This window comes from Aspergillus fumigatus, chromosome 1 (genome assembly GCF_000002655.1).
Source record: "Aspergillus fumigatus Af293 chromosome 1, whole genome shotgun sequence".
Taxonomy (NCBI): Eukaryota; Fungi; Ascomycota; class Eurotiomycetes; order Eurotiales; family Aspergillaceae; genus Aspergillus; species Aspergillus fumigatus.
The window spans coordinates 1,538,668-1,565,088 of NC_007194.1; the positions used below are offsets into that span (position 1 = coordinate 1,538,668).

Sequence of the window (26,421 nt, forward strand, 5' to 3'; positions counted from 1 at the left end):
ACCCTTTTTTTTTTACTCCATTCGATTCCGACAGTTGTCGATGATGACCAGATGGGGATGGGCCAGCGGAGAGACGAAAGCACGTCTCCTCTGTAAATAGCTAGACACAGGGAGCCATCTGTCTTGTGTCTAATAACGGGATATGATATACTCTCACATCCATCCTTCCTCCCCGCTACGTAGTATATATACAAAATCACTTCTTCCCCGACTGCGCAGCCGTATCCTAAGGTAAACAACATCAGCCTCACACATCCCATCCCTTCCCCGGTTCCGCAACGCGAAAGACGAAAGACGGAAGAAACCTACCAAGTAAACCTGATAAAACTTCATTTTTAACTCATCGTCATCAAAAACTACCCTCCCCGCCCACGGAACCTCCACCTCCCTCCCCGGCTCTGCCTTCAGCACATATCTCACTGTCCCATACAGCATGAGCTCCCTCTCGCCCCCAAAATAGATCTTCTGCGGGGTGTGTCTCCTCGACGCGACATGCGTCCAGATACTGTGGCGCAGGTTTAGGATTTCTAAGACAGTATCACCCCCGTTAGCATTAGCGTGGGCTTTTAGTCTTCGTGAGAGGGCAGGCTACCGTCCGCTCCGTTTGCGACCTTAGGCCCCATGATTAGTGTTGCGTCGGACGTGAAGCTGGCAACGTATTGCTCGTGCTGGGATTCATCGTCGCTGATTTGGTAGAAGGATTCCATGAAGGAGATCATGGCGTTTGCGAATGGTGGGGAGAGGGTTGGGTCTGTGGTGATTTTGTAGGACATTTTGATTATGCTGGGCTCGGATAGGGTGCGACGAGTTGAACTGGGTTGTCTATTGGTTTGTGAGAGGCTATCTGAATGATTTATCTACAATGTTTGATTTCTACTCTATGTTGTGATGTCAATTGCGGTTTACCTCTGGTGGGTTCGGGCCGATGCTCACTGTCCGTATCCGATGTCTTGAATCCGCAGCCCAACCCCGCATCTCCGAATATGGCCGATCGATCGGACCAGAGCCATGAAGGCAGCTTTCTTACGCCAACATCATGATCTAACGTGCCTGAATTGACACTTATGTACGATTGCTCCTTAAGCCTTCTTGTAATCCTCTTCGGGCAGCTTGAAGTCCTCCCAGCTAGGTCGATCGGAGCCGTTCGGTCGGCTGGCGCGCGAGAAGCTGTTGTCCACGCCGTCAATCTCCACGATAGGTTTGACAACCTCAATTTCGGCATTGTACGCCTTGGAGAACCATTTTTCTGTGAGCGCCTCCTGTCCAGCCACGTCGGGGGCTACATAGAGATGTGGAAACCGCGCCTGCATGATCTTTAGGACAGTCGAGGAGATGCGGTCCACACTGTCACAGTGCCGAAGCTTGAAAAATTCCGGGGGTTGAGCAGCCCGCATCTTCTCCTGCACAGCATCTGGATATTTGCCCACGGCAAAGAGCAAGAGGTCATAATGCATCAGAGAGGCCATTCCGTGGTAGGATCCGCCGGTCTTCGCACGGTGGTAGAGACCTGTGAGGGCGGCAATGGCGCCCATGCAGCCTGTGCCGTAATCAGAAATCGGGAACGGAGGTACCATTGGAGTGGACAGGCCCATGAATTGCCCCTGAGCCCATGCGATACCAGTTACCTGATAAGAGTCAGTCTTGCCCATATCGGCCACATTGCCCGCGTTCAGTGAGACTTACGCAGTCGGCAATTTGCTGCCAACCAGGACGGCTAGCCCATTCTCCCTCGTAGCCAAAGCAGTTCTCGTTGACGTATACAATGCCCTTGCCACGCTTCTCCGCCAACGAGGCGAGAGCGTTTGGACCGTATCCCAATTTCTCGAGCGCACCTGGGCGATAACCATCGACAAGCACATCCACATCAGCCAAAAGTTTCTCAAACTGGCGACGTCCTTCGGTAGTTTTCAAGTCCAGATCCGCGGCATGCTTGCCCATGTTACCATCAACCTGGAAGAAGGGGACATCTGGAAGATTAGGGCTAGTAATCTTCAAGACATCCGCGCCGTACTCGGAGAGAATTCGCGTAACGGTGGGTCCCGCAATGATGCGGCAAAGCTCCAGCACCTTGATACCCTCCAGGATCTTCCTGCTTGCACTGCGACTGGCGGGGAAGGGTGTCGGAGGCAAGTCACCAGTAAGTCGCTTGACCTTCCATGGAGGTTCCTGCACATTAAGCCGTCCCTGCAAAACAATCAGCTTGTGGTCCAGTAGCGACGGAACGATTGACTAAACGAACATGAGGAGTATTGATGAAATCCTCGTATTTGAATGCCGTGACCCCAGCTTGTCTCCTCTCCTTGTTCATCTCTTCTAGCTCGGCAGCGCTGTACTTTTGCACGTGGCTCTCAATAACCTCAATGATCTCTTCATAGTCTGTGAGATCAGGACGGTGACCCTCCAATCCAATCATGTTGAGTGTCGTCGTAGCCTCGAGGGAGCCATGGATATGAAAGAATTCGCCCTCGTTCTTGGTTCTGTAAAGGTTGGCGGACATGCGACGGTATCCATTCGACTGGGCTGCAAGCAGGTCGGTGTCTGGACAGATCAGTTTCCGAGGAAGCATGTCTTCAAACTCAGCTCGACCTACCTTTCAATTTCGACTTGACAGCTGGGTCCAGTTTAGAAAGTCCATCAAGTTTGGCCATGTATGCCTGGAATCCGAAAGCTGTCGCCTTCTCCAGGTTGATTTTGACATTGCGCTTCTGTTCACCAAATCGCAAGTCGGCAATTGCGCTAGCGACAGCACCTTCGACACCCTTCAATGCGGCCAAAGTCTCGGTTTCTTTGAATGGGATCGGGTAGTAGATCTCGTTGTGGGAAGATGAGAATGACACGGCATCCTTATTTTCCACGATCTGGGGCGGCAGACTAAGTCGTTCAGCTTGATCGCAGAGGTATGAGAAGATTAGGCGTGCTTCGTCAACAGGCGAATACGGGTTGTCTGTTTCTGTGTCCGTCATGTTGACTCTCAGTTTCCGCGTCTAAACACAACTGACAATCCTGCGGCTTGAGTGTAGATTCCAGTTGTCGGATATGGTTCTATGCCCATCCAAGGAGTCGATGTTTTACAATCAAGGCACGTTTGGAAGATAAGAATGACTCAAGAGTAGATCATCAAGAGACCTTATTTAAGCAGATCAGTGAAAGGAGAATATGATGCGGGAAAGTACAGGGCCATGTCCGATTCGAAACCGAGCTATCGCCCGTCGGGTGGATGCATGCAGAGAATCATTCGGCACTGCAAGGGAGTACTAGACTCCTTACACTCAATCATAATCAGGAAGATTTCAAGGAAACAGCGAATTAACATTGAGCATTCTTTTGCGGAATGTCAACCCCACACAAGGGGAGGTTGAGATCCGAAGACATTGCAGGTTGGGATGATTTCGATCGGATGTCAGTCAAGGCCGATAAGATCGGAAGAGAGGTGGATGGCGCTTATCGACGGTCATGTGCCTTAAGTCACGTGGTTGGCCCAACGCACTATGGATAAGAGAGGGGCTTAGAAGGGAACAGCGAATTGCAGTGTCAGTATCATATCGGACATATTAGTTAATGGTCTCTAGGTTCAAACCCATTATTGACAAATATGTCGCACGGAAATCTTCGTCCGCTATCCCCACCAAGTAGAGCGTAAGAACTGATGTTGCGTCATTCTGTTGATGATCTGCCAAGTACAAGAGGAATATATACAAGTTGTTCAACTAAGCGAGCCGAGGTACTCCCAGTCAGTTTGGAGATAATTTAGGCAAGGCACAGTGAAAATGTGGACATATACAGACTGAGATAATCAGTATTGGTGTAAGAGTACTATTGGCAGTTGGATGGACAACTCTTAAGGGGAGAATCCCCCACGCACCACATATCGCGAATTCTCGACGCTTCCATCAGTCAGTGGCAGCTTTACCAGGACATCATTTGCAGCTATGCTTAGCAAATAATGGGTCCAGTTTCACCTGGCAATCCGCATGGGCACCGACTCTCCACTCAAGGAGCATGTCGAGGGACTTATTAGCCGAGTGAATGAGGGCTTGAACAGGACAGTGCGTTGACTGTAAAACCCCCACTGTCCGGACTCCGGATTATCGGCAACTGGTACCCCTCGATATCACTGTCTATATTGCCTTACTCAAGCTGCATTGACTGAGATCATTGAGAGAAGTCATCAAAATCAGATAGGTCAATGATTCGCTTGCGAACATTACTGAATTACACTGATGAATGACAATGCTTCCTTGTCCAGAACCCAGTATTACCTACCTGCTTATAGACCAGGTGTGACGTACTGGCAGAGACCACTTCAGTAGCAGCTAGGCCAAGTACATATGGAGTCAGGTACTTGGCAAGTACCTACACCTTCAAGTATCGCTTGTTTGCGGGGCTCACTGGTGATGTGGTGGTTTCATAGATCTACTGAAGTTGTAACAGTACCTCCCAGACACTGAAGAATCAAATTCGGGACATTGAGGCGAGAACGGTTGACCACCAATGATCAAGACATTCATTCAGAATTGATCCTGAGGGGGGTAGATAAGCGCAGCCAGTCATGGGAGTAATAGATATGCATGTGCTGTGGTGAAGATCCCATGTGCCCTAATCAAGGACGCTTATCGCCCGGCCCGTTTTGCAATGTACTCCGTACCAAACGTTGCGATAGGGTTGCACCCTGTTTCGTTGACCCCCCAGAAGAAGAAAACTCACACGCCGGTAACGCTGCAACCGGATGAAAATTCATGATTGTCGATCCTTGAGGGGTTTTATGTCTCTTTGAGACCTGGTTGTCTACGGAGTACTGGGCGTGACCTTTACCGGTGTGTTTTCGGTAGGATACGGAGTACATCTGGCTACATTTAGAGGGGTACAAAGTAGTACACGGTACTCCGAACCTGTTGTATGTTCTGATCATGGATTAATCGGGTAGATGTGGAAAAGCCGATCAGGTCTCATTGTCTTGATTGATTTCTACTCTATAGTGCTATGACGCAGTTTCTTTTCAGATCTGTCAAGGTATCCAAGGTACAGAGTAGATAGATGTAACGTACACTGTACTGCGTAAGTAATACCTACAGTGTCCACAGTAGCTCCGGATCAACCCGGCGCTGTTCTGACTTGGGGGAAGAGACGGACTCCAGGAAGCTCTAGGCTACTAGCCAATTACCAGGGCCACGCGCCTATCTCGTTGGTATGGACCTGTTCTCCTCCATATGGATATGTATGGAGCAGTACTCCGTTCTGGACTGTCGAATATGGAGACTGTATGGGGCTGTAACTATGGTACCCAGATGGACTCCGAAGTATGCAGACTGGGTCCAAGTACTGCACAGGATTTAAACAACAGTATTAATCCCTCCCCTCAAGCCCTCAACATCCAGGTTCTTTTATACTTAAACATTCCAGCCTAGACCGCGATCGTCAATTCTCATGATTATCAACTTGCCGTAATCCTAATACAGCAAATACGCGATATTCATTCCCCCGCGGACTCAACGCCGGCTGACGGACTACGGGCACGCTTCACTGCGCCTGCTGGTATTATTATTTTTATCGCAACTATTATTATATCCTATCTTTATACTTATCTTCCCCGCCCCTCCTTCCTCCCCCCTCCTCATATCTCTCTTTCTTCTACCATCCAAAAACAAGTCATCCAAGAAATCATCGATCTGCTAGTATCGCGCTTGTTAAGTCTTGTTTGTCTGAACGGTCGCGTGCCTTGATCTATTCACTATCCGCGCGTCGTATTCGCATCTCACTTAAGCTCACACACTGTGCCTGCATCTCCTGCTTGAACTGTCATCTGGTCCCCCCAACGTACTACGTGAGTGATCAATCCATATCTGTGTCTTTTTGTTTTTTTCTTCGGTTCCTGGCCTCGTCTGATGTGCCTGGTTTCTTTGTTTTTCTATTTGCGAATTACCAGTTTAGTCATCCCCGTCCATGTTTCTGTTCCCCCTTGCGGCGTCTTCTGGTTGGTGGACGGACTTCTGACTCATGTGATGGCAGGTTTAGCCACCACTGAAGTAATCATATCGATTTCTCTTCAGTTCCATTACTTCTCTCTACAATCATGGCTCCTCAAACAGCTACATCCACCATCGCCATGGCACTTGCTGGCAAGACGGCCTCTGTTGATATCCCCAAGCCCCGTTCCGGCTTCTCTTCGGGCAGACGTGACTCTGTCCGTCCAGGACATCCCGCGATGTTGCCCACGCCTCCCAACTCCATTTCTCCAACCCTTCCTCCTCAGGCTTTCAAGAAACAAGATCTTCGCCGTCCAGGATCTCCTCCGCTTGCGACTTCGCCCCATGTGGATTCGGATATCGACCTGGGCGACGCTGCAACTGACCAGCGTCAGTCCGCGCATGGGTCGGATAACGTGGGAGAAATTACTCCGAGCATGTTGGCCAGGTATCACCTGCCCGAGATCATGCTCAACCAAGGTCCTCTGGCCATCCGTCATGTCATGGCATACCTGACCACTTCGGTGCCCGGGTTCTCCAGAATCCCCCCTGCCAAGGCGCGCAGACTCGTTGTGGCAGCCTTGGAAGGCCGGGGAAGTGAGGGAGGTGGTTTAAGCAGCGATGTCATCTTCGAGAAAGTGGGTTGGGGCCGCTGGGTTGCGCGACGCCGTGGCGAACCACCGCGCAACCCCTCGCACCCAACCGCGTCGCCACCCGCCAGTTTCTCGAGCTCGTTTACTCAACGGGGTATGGAGATCCCAACTAGGCGAGAAGCAGGGTATACCTATGGAAGTAGCATGACAGGTGATTCAACCGTGTTCTCGTACACAGAGCGAGAACATGGACATGGGGATCTCAGCATGCTGGAACACGAAGCAGACAAGATGTCTCTTGACGGAGACGACCGCGAATATTGCTCGTCTTCGGAGGCTCCTGATGAAGAGATCCCAGATGAAGACTGGGGTGAGGAGGATATTACCGATGAGGAGGACTGGGCGCAGATAGGAGCCGCAGCACTTCGCGCACGTTCACTGAACGGAGGAGGGTTCATGAATGGCAGCGGACCATCACCTCTATTACGAGGCGGCGGACCCGCTCCGTCCTCGTTGGCGAAGTCTGCGCCACGACAGATTCCCATTCAACAGTTTGGCTTTTCCGTGCCTGACGGCATGGTTGACAACAAGGAGGAACGCGCCGCGGTGGAAGCATTGTTAAGACTTGGTTCTATGTGAACGTCAGCAACAGGGAAAACGGCGTCGGTACGGATGATTTTATACTCGGGCACACATTTGGCGACTTGGTTTTTTCTTTCTATGATTTCGGAGGCGGGACGATTATCCCGGATCCTCTCGACGTTTTACGACTTATTATGACATGCTCTCGGAAAATCGTGTTGCCAGATATTCAACACGGCACTCGCGGTCTGGCTGGCTCGATCGAATGGTGTTTCAAATGCATTGGGATCTAGATTTCACAGGGGTCAGTTTCACGGAGTTTCTGGATATGGGGTTTCCATGGTTGTTACTCGCTTTTAATACCAAGCTCGAGTGCACGCAACTCAGCTTTCACTTGTGCATTTTTACACGTCGGGGTTTCGCAGTCTATTTATGCCATACTGCTCCCATTTCATTTATTTATGCATCTTACTCTCCACTTAATCTTGGTCAGCTGTACATTCAGTCTGATGACTTTACATGTCTGCATGTTCCTGGTGAACTATTCTCGGACAGGTTTCAGCAGTATATACATACAAGAAACAGAAACAAGAAGCATTACTTTTCGCATGATATATATATCAAATTATGTGATCTTCGTGTATCTGTAATAACCTGTACGTTCCGTCGAATATACCTTTTTTGCTTCCTTTGTCCACTCAATTCGTCAATATGACCCGTGAGATATTAAGACTGGCTTGATAGAAACGCTTATTTGATGTAAACCCCCAGGTCCTCACCCAGTCCAAAATCGCAGTACAACCATGAGATTCCAGTACATATCAAGGCACTGCAAATAAACGCCACCCAGCGCAGACCAGCTCATCCCTTAGACCATCCCTGATTGACAGTACAGACCGAAACCATACACAGAACCAGAAACAACTAACCCAACATAAATCAATCGATCGGATAAACATGAAGGAGACACAGCAGCAACACACCTACTTATCATGAGCCTCATTGATCCTCTTCCACACCTCAGCCTCCACCTCTGCCAACTTCGTCCCCGCACTCGCCATCCACGACTTGGCGCTCGCCAGGAACCCACCGTCTCCGTGGGCGGAATCAAACTCGTCGGCGCCAGGGCCCTGGGTCTGGTAGAGGGGTAGCTGTGACGAGGTGTCGGGTGGCTGGTAGAGCGAGGCGTAGGGTGTGGACGTTGAGTTTGGGTGTGGTTGTGCGTGAGGGTGTGCTCGTGGATGGAATTGTTGGCCCTGGGCTGGGTGTGTGAATTCGGAGCTATACCTGCCGGCTGCGGGGCTGTAGCCGTAGCCGTAGCCAGGCATAGGGTTCGCTGGCGTTGTAGTTGTAGTTGCGCCTGTGGCTGTAGCGGAAGGTGTTGGTGGAGGTTCAGGTTGAGCCTGGGGAGCGGGACCAGGACTAGGGACTGGAGCTGGAGCTGAAGATGCAGCCAAAACTGGAAGAGTCGTCGGTGCAGGAATTCCAGGATCAGGACGAGCTCCAGGCTGAGGGGGAGGAGGCGAGGTGCTCGTTTTCGTAGCAGGGGTGGCTATCGTTTTGGTCGGTGTGGGTAGAGGAGGTCCGTCACTGCCAGACCGCGCAGGCATGACCGTGGTGCCTCCTGGTTGAGCTTGGGCAGTGGCGTGAACCGGAGAGTATGGGAGTGCAGTCGCGGTGGCTGACACAGATGCAGTTTCGGATGGAGCTGGTTCGTCCTGTTCCGATGATGTGGACGGGGCTGTCGCGTCAGGAGGCGCGGTTGTAGTCATGTTGAGATGGGTATTATAATCAAGAATCCCAGCAATCTCAACGGGAGACGAGTTCCTTGTGTTAATGGACAGCAGCGCCGACCGACGTCATGGGATCACCATCACGTGACTCGTTACGCGTGGTGTTTACGAAGACGAAAAATTCACCTACAGAGGCAACGTCAAGGAAGTAACCCCAAAGAAACGGAAACCAGTTTTCGTACCGGAAGGAAGTACACATTGAGAAAAAAAGAAAAAGCTTGCAGGCAGTAAAGTACAACGGGTACACGAGGAAATATCACACTGCTTTATGCTCAAGAAACCCGATACCCTTCTTGGAGCATATTTTCTATAACCATCCACAGTAGCGTCCGGTTTCAGGCAGTCACGCCTGCAACTGTCCAACCCCTTCCCCTATGAAGCCGTATCGATGAAAACGATTCGAAGTTAATGAATCGTTTAGCCAGAGCCACCCTTGAACTTCTTGCCGAAGAGGATAAGTTGAACCTGGTCATAGATGGACAGGACACCAGCACCAGCAACACCACGGAGGATGTTAGCACCAGCACCCTTGAAGAGAGACTTGACACCCTCCTTGGCGATGATCTGGCGAGCAGCATCCAGGGAGGACTTGTACTTGACGGCCTCACCGGAGGTCATCATCATACGACGACGGATGGTGTCAAGAGGGTAAGAAGCAATACCAGCACCAGTGGTAACAGTCCAGCCGAGCAGGAAGGAAGCAAGGAAGCTACCCTCAAGAGAACCAACCAGGACAACAGGCTTGATGGAGTCGTACATGCCGAAGTACAGACCACGGTAGACAACAATACCAAGAACGGAGGGACCGAAACCACGGTAGAGACCGGCAATACCGTCGGAAGCGAGGGTCTTACGGTAGACATCAATGAGACCGTTGAACTGGCGCTCACCACCACCCTTGGCGGACTTGGCGTCGTTGGCAAGACGGGTACGAGCGTAGTCGAGAGAGTAGACGAAGAGGAGGGAAGTGGCACCAGCAGCCTGAATAGCTTGTTAGTTTTGAAATCATCTCTGCAGGAGATATATGGAGGATATACGTACACCACCGGAGGCAAGGTTACCCATCATCCACTTGGCGTATCCATCACGGTCCTTCTTGTAGGCGAACATCGACTTGTAGGTGTCACGGAAAGCGAAGTTCAGAGCCTGGGTAGGGAAGTAACGGATGACGTTGGCGGTGTTACCACGCCACAGGGACATGACACCCTCAGCCTGAGCGGTACGACGGAAGCAGTCGATGATACCGTTGTACTTGCGGTCGAGACGGCCAGCACGGATCATCTCATCCTGTAGTGAATGGCGTTAGTCGCGTTCCAGATAAGCATCTTTGTCGACCAGATTCCTAGAGTGGCACTTTTTGCGACCACCAGATTGTCTCTATCAACAACGCAGGTCATCGCAAAACTTCGCTCCGCCCTGGATTTGTTTTCTTGCAGAGCGGCAGCCATTCTAACTGTTGGGTCGGGAGCGAAGGTGGTTAACCAACCTGGTTCTGGACAAGGAGCTTGATACGCTCGATGGGGGCAGCAGCAGTCTTGGAGACGGCAGCGGAAACACCACCCACTGCGAAAGAGTCAGTAAAAGCTCGATAGAATGATGCCATTGTGGCAGATTGATGACTGCCGAAGATTGAACAATCATCGGGAATGATTTAGATAGCACATACTGAGGAAGTCGACGACGAATCCCTGTGGTGAAAATTCTGTCAGCGAGTAGTTCCCCCAGACTTCGAGAGCAAAACCGCGTCGAAAACATCAAATTGAGTTCCTAGATCCGATTGCAATGATCTTCCACCTCATGAAGCTTGATTCTCCATCATTGCCATCATTTTCCAGACCTCGATCCGATGCGACCGGTTGTTGCCCATAACAGGGCTGGGATAACAACTTACGGGCATGCCGAGGACGGTCTTCTCGGCCTGGTTAACGTCACCCTTGGCCATGTTGACGGCTGTGAAGGACGAAAACTAAGAAAGAAGCGAAGAGAGGAGATGGGGTTGAGTGTCAAGGAAGAACAGGACACTTCAAAGAGGATGGGAGGAGAAAAAAGAGGAAGGGGAACGGGAAGGGAAAGGGAGGAAAGAAAAATAGCGAGCGAAGGGCTCTTGTAAGCGGGCGGAAGCGAGTGGAGCCGCTAGGACGCTCTGGGAAAATTCTGGTTTGCTGGCCTCAAAGCGTAACAGGGAAAAAAAAATTTCGCAGCAATTTTTATCCTTTTGCCAGCGGACAACCGGCCAGCGAAAGAGAAAAAAAAAGAAAATTCGGAACCGGGCGCTAATGATGGCCCAGGCAACGAGAGCCGATAATTCCCGATCTACCAGAAGCATGCATTGTACTCCGTACTCTGTACTAATAACACAGAATGCATAACACTGTGTCACTTGCGCTTGACAATAATTACTCTGCAAAATTTTCTTAATTACAACGATGCTCTTCTTGGAACAGGCTTGACCAATAATTCATAACTAACAATATGAGGATGAATCCATTTTGGTTAACTGAAGGTGTCTCCCCTGTACCTTTCTCCGTATTCTTCACCGTTTCCCCGTCACTAAGCCAACCGTAACCCGGAGAGCCTCCGCCCAGTCGCCCACAGTCAGTCTCTTCACGGGGAACGTATCTCCTAACCTTAGCCTCAAGGATTTCTATTCTGGTCTTGTCCCGAGTCCGATGACAAAATTTTCTTTGTTAGCCACCCGTCAGTAATCTTTTGTAGGTCCCATAAATGCGGATAGAAGATATAGATGACTTCACAGTCCAGATACCAGATACCCCAGTAAATTTTCTTGGGTGGTAGGACACTCCATTAATCCACTGTATCAAGCTGGTCATATGCATCACTACTTTCCGGCGCTCAGTGCCGCGGATGTACAAAGCACTATCTGTCTACGACATCTTTCCTAGAATGGATAGTTATCTTCAAGCAATGTCATTGACGTACCCTGCGATTGAGCTTAGCGAATTCTCTCAAAATGCATTGTCAGAATGCCATCTGTAGAAAAATACTTAGCAATGAGATTGATCCGGTTCATCTGAAGAAACTGCACTGTTTCTCGCATACCTGAGCTTTGACAGGACAGTTGGGGTACCTATAGCATCCACTCTGTTTCGGGAGGTCAAAGCTGCTTGACTAGTCCAGCATTTTCCGACGAGAATCAATAGGGATTGTATAACCATCACTCGGTAGATACATAGATAGGTAAAATCGCTCCTTTTTGCAAAAATGAATATCCCTCTTATGGAATACCTTCCCAGTAAGGTTCGGTTTCTCAGGCCTATGCGCCTCACTTTTTCAAGCTAGCCTCTGTTCCTAGTTGCTCTTGGAAAAGAGTAGGAAGACCCGCACAACATGGGGGCAATCTTTTACCAATTCTACTATGATCGATTTCTACTCCAAATGTTGCATATGGGACTTCAATCTTTTCCTGTGGCACATCCTCTGATAGGTAATGATAGGTACTTTCTTGGAAATGTCTCGAACAGTGCCAGTCAAATCAGATTGTATGAAGCGCTGCGAAGTATAATATCTACAATTCAAGTGTAGTATCAGGTTTGCCTCAACTCGAAACTCTAATACTCGAATGCCAGTAAGAACATCGATACGTCGCGATGTTCAAGCCATCCAGACTAGACGCAGTTGCGGCCGTTGTGAAACTTCCACGGAAAGGGGACCAGGCCTGAAAGATCGAAGGAAAACGAGAAGCCTCTGAACCTCACTGTAAGTGTTTTCACTATGACAAACCAGCCATTTCCGGCAACCGCAAGTGGTATTTATAAGACAAAACATCAGCTCCAACAAAAGCCACACATCAATGCTTCTTGGACCTCTTTCTCTTCTTCCTCCTGGGCTCCCCTTCCCGGATATCCACTTTGTCTCCATCGTCTGCTTGCTCCGCATTACCCACAGGCTTTTCACTGCCGAAGCTGAAGACAGGACCCTCCTCATTGCCAAAGGTTTCCTTGCGCCATTGCCTCAGACGAGCCTTCTTGCCGAGTTTCTTCTGGTCCCTGCGTTTCTTCTCCGGGTCACGGAAGGAGGCGAGCTTCTTTAGACCCGCAAACTGGTTCAGCTGTGCATCATCAGCCATAAGAATGTCCCGCGCGGTCAACCCGAAGCTTTGAGGCGAGGTCTCGCGGTAACGGAAGCGAGTCGTGTTCTTCTTGGTGGCGCCAGGTAGAAGAGAAATGTCGAGATCTAGGTTGCGATCGATTGCCTCCTCGATGCGGAGGCGGTCCTTGCGGGCTTCCCGCTTCTGATCCCGCCTCTCTTGAGCTTTGCTCTTCTTGTTCGTGTCTTCAGCATCATCCTCCATCTCGACATCAGAATCCTCCAATGCCGGCTTGGGTTCCTCCTCATCAAAATCAGGGACCAGATCTTTGATATCGATATCATCATCCCATGTAGGCTTCTTTGGACGTTTCTTCTTGCGCTTGCCCTCGCCATCAGTACCAGAGGCGTCTTCCTCGGCGTAGTAGTCCTCGCCAAACCGTTTCTGCATTTCCTCTTCCCACTTGTCATCGTCCCAAGCCTCGTCCAAGAAGCGTGCCCAGTCCTCATCGGTAAATTTAGATGCTTGTAAGCCAGCGACTTCCTTGATCTTTTTGACCTTCTCCTGAAGTTCTTCCATCTTCAATTTGCGAAGACGGTTTTTCTCAGCTTCCCGCTGCTTCTTCTCTTCCTCCTTTCGCTTGCGCTCAGCCTCACGCTGCTTCTTTCTAGCACTCTTTTCCTCTCTTCGAACAGACTGTTGGTTGGTCTTATCACGAGCGTGGGTCACCAGGGTCGCGTTCAGCTTGCTAGGGTCTTCAAAGCGGAAGTTGTATGCCTCCTCAAAGGCTTCTGCCCGCTCCAACTCCTCCTCATCCTCAGACTCGAAAGGCTGCAGCTCGGATCTACCAGCTGGAATCCATGCCCTGGAAGACAAAAAGTTTGAGAGGAAGGTCTCCGGATCCTTGTCCGCATTCTCAACGTCCAGCTTAATTTCCTCCTTGGGTTCCGAGGCTGACTTGGTAGTGGATTTCGGAATCAGGAATCCCCCATCCTCGTCCTTATCCTCACCATTTTGATCAGCGGTGGCGTGCATCTCTTTGACAATAGCATTCTTTAGTTCCTCTTGTTCCTGAGCGTAGGTCTTCGGAGTGTCGGAGGTATCGTCTTCTTCCAGATTGGCACCGCTAAGAAGATTTTGCCGATGGTAGTCCCGGAGTGTCATGGGCTTTTGCTTTTTCTCTGTACTTCCCGTGTTTGCGTTTTCTTCTTCTTCGTCGAGGGCTGTGTAGAATTTGGTGTTCTTGTCGTAGACACGAGGATCTTTTGAGCGAATTGCGTTCAGTGTCGCCATAATTTCTGCATCAACGGCCGGCGTTACCAATTCCCCATCTTCGTCTTCTTCTTCGTCTGACGACGACTCTTCCGAATCGTCGGAGTCATCTTCGTCACGATCATGGCGTTTCCCGAGCGCTGAAGTCTTTCCTAATTTTGACTCCACTGTAACAGATCTCAGACTGTGTTACCGAAACGGTCGTTGATCTAAGCAATGCAGACTTACATTTTTGCAACTCTTCTCTTTTCTTGTTGTGTTCAAAACGGCGAGCATATTCTTCGTTGATCTTGAAGGCAGGCTCCGACTGATCGGTGATGGGAACTCCGCCAGATTCGTCTCCCGAATCGCTGGAGCTGTCATCGTCAAGAAGCTTGCGTGGTTTCTTCGCTGGAGGCTCCATCTTCGTCCAATTCAGGAAGGCAAAAATAAGAGACGATGAAACAAATATTCCGAGAGCCGCCGATTCAGCAGATTTGTGCAATGCTTTTTAATCAGAAAAAGTTGGAGTTACTGGCAGAAAAAGAAAAAATATTCATCCGGTGCTCACCGCCTGCCATCCGCCCTGCACTGCCTTAGAACGCAGGCCAACAAAAAACGGAGCACTGACGTAGCCAATTAGATCATGGATGGGGCCGTTGACCCCAGATGGCTTGAAGAAAGAGTCCCAGGAGCTCTCTTCTCGACATGAGTATTTCTTTTGCTCACGTGTGTATTTACCCTATATGACTGGCCCTTTAAGTTATTGTTCTCAATATTTGGGGTCGTACTTTTCAATCTATCACACCATTACCGCTATCCGTATCGAATGTATGGCTGGGGATATTCGCTAGATGTCGACCCAGCCGCAGACCGCATTGTCCCAAGTTGGGAAGCTCATTAGTGTGGTGTAAGTGCGGATGATGACATTCCTCATTCTAATGCTAACCTGATTACGTCGCGACACAGGCCCGTTGGATTGAAAGAGGCCGCTCTCGATTCCCCAACTTTTCGGGCCACCACACTTCATTTCTCCGAGCAAATTGAATACCTTGAAAGATGGCTGGATGGCTACGCAAAGGCTGCTTCGAAGCTCGTCACGGAGCTTGCGACCATAGAAAATGTGATGAATGCCTTTCTGGCGTATTCTTCGAACCCTCCCATCGTCTCAGAAGCTGCCCTCGACCATGATTATACCTTACAGGCAATGAGCAGGTGTGGTGAGAGCTCAAAAGATCTGTGGAATGGTCTAATGGCCACTGCGAAGAAAATGGAGTCACTTATATCGGATCCTATAAGAGCCTTTATCCACGATGATCTACGGAGTTTCAAGGTAAACTGAGTGTCCCCGGCCCCTTATGAAAGCATGAGTAGCGTCATCTTACCCCGCTACAGGAGACCCGTCGCACCCTCGACCAAGCACAGAAGCAGTACGATTCCCTTCTATCTCGATATGCTTCACAGTCCAAATCAAAAGAGCCTTCATCCCTGAGGGAAGATGCTTTCCAACTTCACGAAGCCCGGAAAGCCTACCTGAAAGCGTCAATGGATTTTTCAGTACAAGCACCACAAATACGAAACTCTCTTGATCGACTGTTAGTCCGAGTTTCCTTTGACCAGTGGAGGGAATTTAAGACTCTTCATAATGACAATGGTGCATCCTTCGCCAAATGGGGCCAAGAGATGGATCGCATAAAGGGTTGGATCCATGAAATGGAGGGCAGCGAGAAGTTCTCAAAGCGCGAGCTTCTTTCTGCCAGAAAGCATATTGAAGACGCTGCAGAGCTGGCGGCCAGGCCGTCTCGAGAGCTGGAAGATTATTCAGTATCCACCGTTCCATATCTAGGGTCTCGCCCTCTGTCGGACCTGAACATGACCAAGGAAGCACGGCCCGAGAAACAAGGCTGGGTTTATCTGCGGACGTTGTCAGGCAAACCAACACGCACTGTTTGGCTGCGGCGTTGGGCTTTTTTAAAGAACGGTATTTTTGGTTGCCTCGTGCTGGGTTCTCGAACTGGCGGGGTTGAAGAAAGCGAGCGTATAGGCGTGCTACTGTGCAGTATAAGGCCTGCTTTCCAGGAGGAACGAAGATTCTGCTTCGAGGTGAAGACCAAGAGCAACACCATAGTATTGCAGGCCGAGACTCAGAAAGAGCTCACGGAATGGATTGCTGCTTTTGAAGCAGCTAAACGAAAAGCACTGGAGAACCCGACTAGCACCGACATCTCGGTTTCCGGAAGGGTTACTATACAAGATCCAGCCTTTGCAATCTCTCAGCCTCCAGCACCTGAATTCGCCGCTGATCCGGCTGACTCGCTCACGCCGCACGCAAATGATGAGCATGGACCATCTGATCGTAGCGGAGGGTTGTCAGTTCCAGAGCGGGAGCCATCAGCCTTCCGAAACAGCAGCGATCTCGGCAGCCCCCGGCGCATGACTGGGTTGGAACCCGAGAGTTCTGCACGAGAGCATACTTCCAGACTCATTCAAAAATTAGATCTTCACCGCAAGTCCAACAATAATGCTGTCCCACCATCTATATCACTGCCCGGTGCAGGTGGTGGTATCGCAGGCCTGATCTCCTCCAGCCATAGCACTTTAGGGCACAGCAACGGTCTCTCTGTGGGCGGGACTGATGAAGGGAACAGAAGTCGCAGTCTGACGAGCCGGAGCCTTCCTCCTACGACACTCGCACCTTCTACCTTGGCGAATCCACCTGCCCCTACCAGTATGAGCAAAGTGGCTGTAATCGTCAGCAATGAACGAGGTATTGGGTTGGGGCAAGCCGACAAGACAGGTGGGATGCCTAGCGGTATGATGGCCAACCTGTGGGGTAGTTCTAACTGGGGTTTCATGAACCGACTTGAACGTGAACGTGATGCTCAGCTTGCTAGGGCCGGCGAGCTAGCTTCTGTGGGACAACGAACATCAACTCCGGTGATTGATCCGTCAAAGCAACCGCAATCATCTGACGCCGATTCGACCAACGGCACTTCAGCATCCAGGCAGCAGATGTCCGGCCCTCGCCATAGACAGACTGTAAGTCTTGACGGCGATGCGTCAAAGGTGCAGAGGGCAATCTTGGGTATTTCGCATGAGTATCCCAGTTACTACCCCGAGCAGCTTCGATCTCAGGATGCTCAATTTCGCCTGCTCTTTCCCGACGTCAAAAGAGAGGAGCCTTTGGTCATGGTCTTCCGAGCCACATGGAATCCCAACGATCAGCAAGAATTTCCTGGAAGAGCATACGCTACGACTCGCAACATATATTTTTACAGTCATTATTTTGGATTAGTTCTAACCACAGGTGTCCCGCTGGAAAGCATCAAGGAAGTGACTGCTGCACCTGGCAGAGACTGCGACTTCTTATTTCTTCATACTATCCCGCCTCTTGGTGAGGATACTCCTGGACGAATTACAGTAAAAACATTCCTGGAGCCTCTAAGACTTCTTCAAAGACGCCTGAATTTCTTGATCCAAGATTCAACTTCGGTGGAACCCATGGGGTTGGAAGCAATTTTCAAGGCTCTGATCAGAATGGAGACTGACACAAGGAACCGCAGTTCTAGCCTGAACAGCTGGGAAGATGCGGCCGTTTCGGATGACAAGAATGGTATTGAAGAGGACAAACTCGCTGCCGGACAGCAAAAAGATATCCGCCGACCGATTTACATCGACTATGACTTAGATCCGCATTCAAAGCATGGCAAACACGGCAAAAATGCGCCAAAATTCCGGTTGCCAACACAACCTGTTCAATATGTTCCCCAAGGCAACCTCCGCCTCGCTGCAGAGAAGATATTCGATATTAGTCCGAAGGCGATATTCCATATCCTTTTTGGTGACAAGAGTGCTGTTTGGCAACTCCTTTTGCACGAAAGAAGATCCCGAGGTTCGTCCCTCTACCCCCACCCCCGAATGATCGGGTAGCCTTTGGCTGACCGATATGAAAGATATCAAACAGGGGCCCTGGATCAGAAACAAATCTCGGCATTTGCGACGCGACATTGAATATCATATCGAGACAACCGACTTGTTTGGTACGTATCTCTACTCATCGCCTCTTAGCAAGTGACTGACGGTCCCCTTAACGTAGGACGGACTCAGGACAAGACGATTTCTGATTACCAAATCATTGATGTTCTCAATGACCACTTGTGCTACGTAGTGACTGACAAGCGGACTCCATGGCACCTTCCCTTTAGGCGCTCATTCAGGTTGGTGAGCAAGGTTGTGATTACATTTGTCGCGAAGGGGAAAAGCAAGCTTGCAGTATACACGAAAGTGGAGTGGCTTGGGTCTCCTCACGGCCTTCAGAGTAAGTGGTCCATTAGCAATCGCGAGACTATTGTCCTGCACAATCACTAAGTTATTTCCAGGAATCATCGAGAAGCAAGCAACGAGTGATTTAGAGCAAGACGCTCTGGACCTCGTTGATCTTGTCAGCGATCAAGTGCGAAAATTGGGCTTCCATAGCCGAACAAAAAAGGCCATCACCATATTCGGTCACATCGGACGCCAACAACACACATCTCAACTTTCGTCCAGCGAATCAGTTCTGAAACTTGAACCTCGAAAGCCTCGGCGTCAGAGGACCTTAACTCAACTCTTACTCGAGACGCTTCTCTCCTTCCTGGAGAGCGCTGTGTCGTCCATAATCATGTGGACTTTTGCCTTGCTTCGCTGGACCTGGAAAACTACGAATGCAAACATGGTCATTCTGGCGCTGCTAATCTCCAGCGCTTTGATGAACGGACTCTTCACTTCACGATACACTTATGACTGGTGGCATGAGAGGAACGTGGGAAACTTCATGGCTCGTCTTGGGGTCGGTCCCAACCATGTGATGAGCAAAGCCATCTATATGAGGGATATCGACGAGGTGATTGCTAACGCTACTGTCGGCCAATCTAGCAACAACATGAGTAAATGTTTCTCTACATTCTACCAGCAGACAGTGAGCGACCAGGGAACAGTCCTTTCCTTTGGCGCCTCAGGTCCTCGAGACTCAGTGACACGGAGTGCAGCCAGGCGGATCCATCAAACCCGCGAGCGACTCGCTATGTATAGACACAACTTGTTAGTGGCGCTCCGGGTAGTGAACAGCATTGAAAGAGAGGTCATTCAAGGCGAGTGGGAGCGATGGCTCCGGCAGGAATTGAGACGCTGTCACCAAGTCGAAAAACTTCTCGGAAAGGATAAGGAGGATGACGGGTTCAACACGCAGGTTGACCAAGCAAGTCAAACTGTTTTTGCAGACCTCGCGGGTGACGTTCAGCAGTGGTACGATAAATATTGTACCAGTTGCCAGGTGGAACAGGAGCAGCTTGAGAGGAGCGGTATTGTATATGGTAATTAGAAGGTACATAGGAGTTGCTTGTTCGTTTTGTTTACTCCGGACCGATCGATACGTTTTGAACGATACCCCATTACAATTGACCGGATGTTGGCGGTAATCTTTGTCTTATTGACTTGATCGAGTGGGCGATTTCTGGTATATGTTCGTAGTCCAGCTCGGTGCTGGTATATACCTCTGATATTTCGAGCTTCAAGCGTATTCAAATGGTTTGTAAAATGCTAGGATGCAGTGTGCTGCTGGCGTGTAGGACAGAGATTTCAAGCGTAGCCATGGATATGGTCGGTACCAGCCAGATCCCATATCCCCGTGCATCTCGATGGAGTTGTACGGTCGTCCCAACCCCATTTAATTCTGTCTTGGCTTCACAGCACCTTCTTGGACGACATAGTACACCATGGTACCATCCCCACCCATGCTTCGATCAACCATGGCCAAGAGAAGTCTCTTCCCACCCCACTCCTTTGTGACCCGAGCCTTTCGTCTGTACTCATAGTACTCTGTCAGCTTTGCTGCCTTCTCTGCATTATTGCCGGATGCTTTGGCATCATCTAATGATTGAGCATTCGACTCGTCCTCGTCCTCGGGAAGCGCATCGAACACGGCAGCCATTTTGCGCAGACTCCATGATTGCCCGTGAGCCGTGGGTATGACGAACATACGTTCCAGCTCGATGTCGTCCTCGCGAAGACCCCTCTCGAGCATGAACAGCTGCTCGTCTGGGTGCGTATAGATTCTGTGAGGTGGGATGCCGGAGATCAGGTACGAGGGTGAGCTGGAAAGCTTGTCTGTAGATGTTGAGGTCGACGACGGTGAGACGGAGGAATTGGATATCTGCAAGTCATGGATTTGGAGAGAGGTCCAAAGATGCTGATGTTGAAGGTTGTGGAGGACTTGGATTGCAGTTGCAGATAGAGGGTTCGAGGAGGAAGAGGTGGAGGTTAGGAGGGTGGTGAGGGCCGAGGGCTCTGGAGCCTGGGGTGTTGATGTGAGTACAGTTGGCATAGTGAGTTGCTAAGAGCTTGTCTTGTGTGGATGTTGCAGCAGAGTCTGGTGGTTTTTAATTCTAGATAACAACTCTTATCAGTCTGTACTTTCGAAGGCTTAGATAGCCGCTGCATTCCATATGGAGATGAGCCCTTGATGGTCGTTGCTTACTCTCAACGGACGAAATCTTTCCTCTCAGATACAAATAATCATATCTCAATGATACTCGATGTGGAAAGTGATCAGTTTTGTTTGGCCTGCGGGGTCCAGCGAAGATGGAGTCTTGCAGGCGGAGAGGGAAAAATTTGGGCGATCGCGCTGAAATTCCGCGCAACGCGTTTTTGGCAAAAGAAGAACAGAACACATGGCATCAACGGCCTGTGTTTCGAAATGAGAGTGTGAGCCTCCCTGCAATATTCTTTTTTCATTTTTGGTCCATCAGCTCCATTTGTGTCCTCGAGTCTTATATTAAGCGAAGGTATTCCTGATCTTGACTTATTTTTCGCATGCATCATTGCCTCTCATTCACATTCTACTCCGTCATTCCGTACGAGGGGTATACATATCCAGACTACGCTCATGGCACGTCAAAAACAGGCAGTGCCTCTACAACGGGCCACTTCTTCTGAATTGATGCACCTTGTGCCTGAAGGATCCGAGTCAATGTCTACACAACAGAATGGCAGCGCCCAGAAGCCTGTTACCCTAAATGGATCTGCCTCGACAAAAGGACAAGCGCCTGAAGCTCCCCTGGAGACTCCGGGATTGATACAACTTGCGATTTGTGTCCTGGGTATTTATGCGTCATTGTAAGTGATCTATCTCGAGTGCATGACCATCCTCTCCATATACAGTCTCTAATACTTTTGAAGTCTGTCATGGGGTGTTCTTCAAGAAGCGATCACAACGGTCAATTTCCCAGTCCGTCCTCCAACTGCCGAAGAACCAAACCCGCCGACGGAGCGCTTCACCTTCTCGATCGTTCTCAACACCATACAATCCACTTTTGCTGCGATCACTGGCTTCCTCTACCTCTATTTCTCTACTCCGGCCGGCAAGAAGGTTCCGTCCATTTTTCCGACTCGCAAGATTCTCTTCCCTTTGCTCCTGGTCAGTATCTCCTCGTCCCTGGCGTCGCCTTTTGGATATGCCAGTCTTGCGCACATCGACTATTTGACATTTATTCTGGCCAAGTCGTGCAAGCTTCTGCCTGTGATGTTTCTCCACTTGACTATCTTCCGCAAGACATATCCGTTGTATAAGTACGGCGTTGTCTTGCTGGTCACCCTTGGAGTCGCAACTTTCACCCTCCACCACCCTGGAACCAGTAAGAAGGTTGCCGCGTCGGCAGCGAAAAACCAGTCCGGTTCATCTCTGTATGGAATCTTCCTCCTTTCCATCAACCTCCTTCTGGACGGCCTCACGAACACCACCCAAGACCATGTCTTTAGCTCACCGCAAATCTATACGCGCTTCACCGGACCGCAGATGATGGTAGCGCAGAACATCCTTTCAACAATCCTGACCACCACCTACTTGCTTGTCATGCCCCATTTGTCCTCTACCGGCGCCTTGCATGCTCTTCTTCCCATTCCAATTCCACCTTCTACCGAAACTGAGCTTGCATCCGCCGTTTCCTTCCTCTCACGACACCCAGAGGTGATGAAGAATGTGCTCGGGTTTGCCGCCTGCGGAGCCATCGGCCAGCTTTTCATTTTCTATACGCTTTCTCGCTTCTCATCTTTGCTTCTGGTGACTGTGACCGTCACGCGCAAGATGCTCACCATGCTGTTGAGTGTGTTTTGGTTTGGACACACGTTGTCCGCAGGCCAGTGGCTCGGAATTGGCCTTGTATTTGGCGGCATCGGGGCCGAAGCCGTGGTACAGAAGCGGGAGAAGCAATCCAAAGAACAGGCGAAGGCATTAACTGGAAAGAAGGAGTAGACTGGTCTGTTCGACCGTTATTGTACATATATACACACATAGTAGATCTTCATTCCATCATAGATACGTTTGTGTTACTGCTATGCAGGAGATTCTGCATTCCATCCCTCATGACACATCCGAGGTACTGATAAAAAAACGCTCAGCTGCTAAAAGGTAAACTGGCCATTGGAGACGAGGCTACTTCCTCCCTTCAACCATGATGATATGGTACCCAAACCCGGTCTTCACCTCCACGTATTTGGGGTTCGCAGTCGTACTGGGCTCAAGCTCATACGCAGCCTTCTCAAAGTCCGCGTTGAGACTGCCTCGGACTTTCCAACCAAGAGAGCCGCCTACAGCCATCAGGTCCGAACCAGAAAAAAAGAAAAAGAGAGAAACAGAGACGCACCTTGCCGAGCCTTATCCTCCGAGTACTCCCTTGCGACGTCGTCGAATTTGGCCCCGTTGCGCAATTTCTCAAGTGCTTCTTCCTTTTTCGAGAATTTCTCGCACTATTTTTCGAGCATTAGTCTAGAGGTAGATACATGGAAGATAGCCGTGGCGAAGTGCAATTGTGCAAAGCAATACTCCAGAGAAAGAGATTTACGTACAAGAATATGTCTGACATTAATCGACGTAGCGGGCTTCAAACCCTTTCCTCCTCCCTTCCCCTTGTCCCCCTCAGACGCATCTTTCCCTTTGCCTTTCTTGTCACCTCCTTTGGCGTTGTTCTTTGGGGCCATCCTTGATGTTGACGCTTCGGACCTCCGCTGATGGGACGTCGGCGCAGCAGTGAGCTCAGCCCGAGTCCGGGGATCGATATAGCGGGAACAGAAGCTCTTTGGAGTTTGGACTTAGCTAGAAGCTATAGCCGGAAGTACCTTTAGGGTTCGCGCCGAGAGTGATGCTTCTCAAGAGTCAAGACTCATGCATTACCAGAGTTGGAGAGTGGGGTTTGGTGGGGTCTGGCTAGCAGCCTGAGGCAGACAGGCAGACAACTCTATGATAATGGTTTAGGTATGTACCATTGGAGTCTTTGTATTGTCGCTTACACCAAGAGGTGTTTGATTTGAAAACCTGAGGTACGATGATGAAATCTACTTTTTCTATCTTCGGAGCTCCTTTGCATGTTGATCAGAGCTTCTGTTATTGCTACGACTTGTCACTGAAGAGCGATCATTGTTCCAATGAGACTGATGCTGGTGTTATCTTCAGGCAATAATAGGCCGAGAGGTTGCAATGGAATTCAACCTGGAAGCAGCCCGGATCAAGTCCTTGCCTGATGACGCATTCTACATTGCAGACTTTATCACCGAGGAAGAAGAGAAGTTGCTACTACAGAAGGTATGTTTGGCGACCGCAAGCGTGTAGCTTCATAGAATAAATGACCTATGTGGCGCTGGCAGAGAGCTAGTGATGATCCAACAATCCCTCTATGCTACTACTAACTGCTCACCATATCTTGTAAGAGGCAGTGCTAACGTTGGAAGGTAACAACTGCCCCTCTTCCACGGTGGACTCAGCTTTCTCGCCGACGTCTTCAAACTTGGCCATCTGCTCTGACGACGTCGAATACACTAATTGCATCGCCATTGCCCTCATGGCTCGTCTCACCTATCATCAACCCTCGTTTGGACTCACTCGACATTTTCGCAGACGCTCCTCACGGCGCTCCAAACCATGTCCTGGTGAACGAATACTGTCCCGGCCAAGGAATCATGCCGCATGAAGATGGAGCCGCATACTATCCCCTGGTTGCGACCGTGAGTCTGGGAGCACCGATTGTACTAGATCTTTATCCAAAGCCCGGTTCAAGCAACGCTGGAAACAGCAGCGGGGTGGGTGGCGCTCGGCAGCCCCAGTATCGAATCTTGCAGGAGAGGCGGAGCCTCCTGGTTACGAGACGAAGTATCTATACAGATTTCTTGCACGGTATTGCAGAGACCCGCAAGGACGATAACCTAAGTGCTGAGAGCATCTGCAATTGGAATCTGCTGCGTGAACCGGATCGTTATGAGTGTGGTTGGTATGAGAGGGAGACTCGGATCAGTCTGACGTATCGGGACGTGATCAAGGTGTCAAAGTTGGGAAATACGATGAAATTCCTAGGCGGACGGTGATCTTGCAGACGGCGACTCTAGCGTCCTCTGATCCGGGTATCAACTCGACTGAATAAGCTGTATTTGCTTAGAAGAGTCCAGGAATCATGTTCCATCTTTCCTTGACAGACTCCGGCCCGAACTTCTGCTCGTACCATCGCTTGCTGATTGTGGCGGTTACACCCAAATTCACCGTTACAAACGCGAAACATGACAAAAGTGTCTTGTTCACCATCTCGCCATTCGGTGCAGCCAACAGAGCCAACGACAGGTATATCACACACTCAGCAGTGTAATGGGGACATACGATTCTTTGAAACATAGGATGAGTCGGGAGGGTATACTTCTTAAGCGAGAAGAGGTAGTGGTGGCAATCGTGCTGAATACCCGAGGCGATCAAAAATAATGGAAGGCAGAGGAATGTGCGAAGAGTAGGAGCGGTGGCTACTTGAACATCATCGAGAGTCAACTCGTGGGTCATGAGAGTTTCTAGGAGGGTGAAGATTGTTAGAAAGTAATCTCTTGGATCTGATTCTTAGACGCATACCTGTCCCCTCAATCCAAATGGCGACCGTTGCAGTGAGGTAAAAGGCGAGCCCTAGAAGCCAATGGACAAACCACATCCTGGACGAGGATGGCTTGAAAAAGAGGCGACTCTCATGCAGTCGCCGAATTCCTTGTATTAACATCAATGCCCAGCAGAGTAAGACTTGATGTATGGACATCGACTTCTCCAAGTGTTGCGGGCTTATTCTTGTGGCAATGGCCTGAAACGCCGAACCTCTGGATAGCAACTGGAACGCCCAAAAGAGCGAAGAAAGCACAGAGGCAACATAAAAGTGCGTGAAGTAGCTGTGAGGAACTCTCAGAGAGGCAAGGTAATCGAGTGCGAGGTGTACACGGGATCTGTCCGGGCCATCGGCAGGCGCAAGGGGTCTCGACCCGACCGTTGTTGGTGTTGCACGAGCACCATAAGTCACGAAACGGCCGCGAAGTGTATCTGGCAGGCTGATCGACAGTATCTGGTAGTTATTGCTTTGGTTTAGTCCATCATCGAAGAGTCTTGCCTAGACTGATGCATCACCGCAAAAGTAAACATCGTCATCTCACACCCGAGATATCCGTACCGTGCAGGCTGCAAAAATAAAGAAAGCTCGAAGAGCATCAACAACATCCATGTGTGTGACGGAAAGCGTCAAGTCCACAAGCTTCCTGATAAGCTCCATCTTTGGATTATTGACCAGGTGTAGCCGGTGCCGATGTTGAAGCTGCAGAGAGCCTGGAAAGGCGCAAGAAGGGTTAAGGCGGAAATCAAAGGACAGCTTCTTTCAATTACGGAGTAGTTCACAGAGTGTTGTAAAAGCCCTGAGCTAACGTAATCGGTAAGCGAGCGGATCACGCAACCGAGCGGATCACCATACCATAGAATTTGGCCGCGGCCGAAATTGGAGGCTATTTTGAACCCCTAAAACATGATTTTATTACTAAATCTAGTTATTCTTGCGCTGCGGACATTGCAATCGCCTATGGCCTAGAATATGGCAGTCACTGCAGCGTGGGGGTGCCCGTTGAGGGCGTTGTTCTGTATCTACTACCTGCTCTGGAGGGATAGTTGGGATAGCTTCAGCAGCCTGATCCCTGCGTTGAATGATCTCCTGCCCTTCCTGGATAGATAATCCCACTGCAGTTTCTATCTGCCGCCTAGATCACTTCTGCTTTTGAAGGTGCTTTTCATGTGCAGCACGTAGATCATGATTTTCCTTTGCAAGAAGGGCAGCGTTATTCATTGCCATCTCACACCCCTTGATAATCTGACCTAGCAC

The 26,421-nt window shown here is 50.0% G+C and overlaps 13 protein-coding genes across 13 annotated transcripts; 5 read left to right on the forward strand and 8 right to left on the reverse strand.

The window, feature by feature from the left end:
* Window positions 1–196: 196 nt before the first annotated feature.
* On the reverse strand, window positions 197–773 carry AFUA_1G05350 (uncharacterized protein; the record flags this gene model as incomplete). The annotated part of the gene is made up of 3 exons (XM_745191.1): window positions 197–226; window positions 361–527; window positions 593–773. 3 exons carry the CDS (start codon window positions 771–773, stop codon window positions 197–199), a joined length of 378 nt encoding a protein of 125 aa, XP_750284.1.
* Window positions 774–1,079: 306 nt separating this feature from the next.
* On the reverse strand, window positions 1,080–3,381 carry AFUA_1G05360 (CAIB/BAIF family enzyme; the record flags this gene model as incomplete). The annotated part of the gene is made up of 4 exons (XM_745192.2): window positions 2,591–3,381; window positions 2,240–2,538; window positions 1,684–2,184; window positions 1,080–1,625 (listed from the first exon to the last, which is right to left on the reverse strand). Exons 1-4 carry the CDS (start codon window positions 2,961–2,963, stop codon window positions 1,080–1,082), a joined length of 1,719 nt encoding a protein of 572 aa, XP_750285.1. The 5' UTR covers window positions 2,964–3,381.
* A 1,574-nt stretch (window positions 3,382–4,955) lies between these two features.
* AFUA_1G05370 (uncharacterized protein) lies at window positions 4,956–7,195 on the forward strand (the record flags this gene model as incomplete). The annotated part of the gene is made up of 2 exons (XM_745193.2): window positions 4,956–5,821; window positions 6,013–7,195. Exon 2 carries the CDS (start codon window positions 6,071–6,073, stop codon window positions 7,193–7,195), a length of 1,125 nt encoding a protein of 374 aa, XP_750286.1. The 5' UTR covers window positions 4,956–5,821; window positions 6,013–6,070.
* A 926-nt stretch (window positions 7,196–8,121) lies between these two features.
* Window positions 8,122–9,153, reverse strand: AFUA_1G05380 (uncharacterized protein; the record flags this gene model as incomplete). The annotated part of the gene is made up of 1 exon (XM_745194.2): window positions 8,122–9,153. Exon 1 carries the CDS (start codon window positions 8,908–8,910, stop codon window positions 8,122–8,124), a length of 789 nt encoding a protein of 262 aa, XP_750287.1. The 5' UTR covers window positions 8,911–9,153.
* A 195-nt stretch (window positions 9,154–9,348) lies between these two features.
* Window positions 9,349–10,534, reverse strand: AFUA_1G05390 (putative mitochondrial ADP,ATP carrier protein (Ant); the record flags this gene model as incomplete). Its single annotated transcript, XM_745195.1, has 3 exons — window positions 9,349–9,912; window positions 9,973–10,218; window positions 10,418–10,534. 3 exons carry the CDS (start codon window positions 10,532–10,534, stop codon window positions 9,349–9,351), a joined length of 927 nt encoding a protein of 308 aa, XP_750288.1.
* Window positions 10,535–10,777: 243 nt separating this feature from the next.
* Window positions 10,778–11,041, forward strand: AFUA_1G05400 (uncharacterized protein; the record flags this gene model as incomplete). Its single annotated transcript, XM_745196.2, has 1 exon — window positions 10,778–11,041. The coding sequence occupies one exon, from the start codon at window positions 10,778–10,780 to the stop codon at window positions 11,039–11,041; it is 264 nt and encodes an 87-aa protein (XP_750289.2).
* A 1,130-nt stretch (window positions 11,042–12,171) lies between these two features.
* AFUA_1G05410 (KRI1 family protein) lies at window positions 12,172–14,743 on the reverse strand. The gene is made up of 2 exons (XM_745197.2): window positions 14,480–14,743; window positions 12,172–14,418 (listed from the first exon to the last, which is right to left on the reverse strand). Exons 1-2 carry the CDS (start codon window positions 14,652–14,654, stop codon window positions 12,740–12,742), a joined length of 1,854 nt encoding a protein of 617 aa, XP_750290.1. The 5' UTR covers window positions 14,655–14,743; the 3' UTR covers window positions 12,172–12,739.
* Window positions 14,744–14,902: 159 nt separating this feature from the next.
* AFUA_1G05420 (uncharacterized protein) lies at window positions 14,903–19,589 on the forward strand (the record flags this gene model as incomplete). Its single annotated transcript, XM_077803830.1, has 6 exons — window positions 14,903–15,140; window positions 15,200–15,563; window positions 15,626–18,122; window positions 18,184–18,270; window positions 18,327–18,548; window positions 18,610–19,589. Exons 1-6 carry the CDS (start codon window positions 15,085–15,087, stop codon window positions 19,587–19,589), a joined length of 4,206 nt encoding a protein of 1,401 aa, XP_077660001.1. The 5' UTR covers window positions 14,903–15,084.
* Window positions 19,590–19,934: 345 nt separating this feature from the next.
* On the reverse strand, window positions 19,935–20,591 carry AFUA_1G05430 (uncharacterized protein; the record flags this gene model as incomplete). The annotated part of the gene is made up of 1 exon (XM_745199.1): window positions 19,935–20,591. One exon carries the CDS (start codon window positions 20,589–20,591, stop codon window positions 19,935–19,937), a length of 657 nt encoding a protein of 218 aa, XP_750292.1.
* Window positions 20,592–21,152: 561 nt separating this feature from the next.
* On the forward strand, window positions 21,153–22,517 carry AFUA_1G05440 (UDP-galactose transporter HUT1; the record flags this gene model as incomplete). Its single annotated transcript, XM_745200.2, has 2 exons — window positions 21,153–21,382; window positions 21,446–22,517. The coding sequence occupies 2 exons, from the start codon at window positions 21,153–21,155 to the stop codon at window positions 22,515–22,517; spliced, it is 1,302 nt and encodes a 433-aa protein (XP_750293.2).
* Window positions 22,518–22,697: 180 nt separating this feature from the next.
* On the reverse strand, window positions 22,698–23,410 carry par1 (peptidylprolyl isomerase; the record flags this gene model as incomplete). Its single annotated transcript, XM_745201.2, has 3 exons — window positions 23,111–23,410; window positions 22,909–23,011; window positions 22,698–22,852 (listed from the first exon to the last, which is right to left on the reverse strand). The coding sequence occupies exons 1-3, from the start codon at window positions 23,240–23,242 to the stop codon at window positions 22,698–22,700; spliced, it is 390 nt and encodes a 129-aa protein (XP_750294.1). The 5' UTR covers window positions 23,243–23,410.
* Window positions 23,411–23,738: 328 nt separating this feature from the next.
* AFUA_1G05460 (uncharacterized protein) lies at window positions 23,739–24,619 on the forward strand (the record flags this gene model as incomplete). The annotated part of the gene is made up of 2 exons (XM_745202.1): window positions 23,739–23,843; window positions 23,990–24,619. 2 exons carry the CDS (start codon window positions 23,739–23,741, stop codon window positions 24,617–24,619), a joined length of 735 nt encoding a protein of 244 aa, XP_750295.1.
* A 67-nt stretch (window positions 24,620–24,686) lies between these two features.
* On the reverse strand, window positions 24,687–25,772 carry AFUA_1G05470 (putative 3-oxo-5-alpha-steroid 4-dehydrogenase; the record flags this gene model as incomplete). Its single annotated transcript, XM_745203.1, has 3 exons — window positions 24,687–25,087; window positions 25,146–25,633; window positions 25,726–25,772. The coding sequence occupies 3 exons, from the start codon at window positions 25,770–25,772 to the stop codon at window positions 24,687–24,689; spliced, it is 936 nt and encodes a 311-aa protein (XP_750296.1).
* Between the last annotated feature and the right edge of the window lie 649 nt (window positions 25,773–26,421).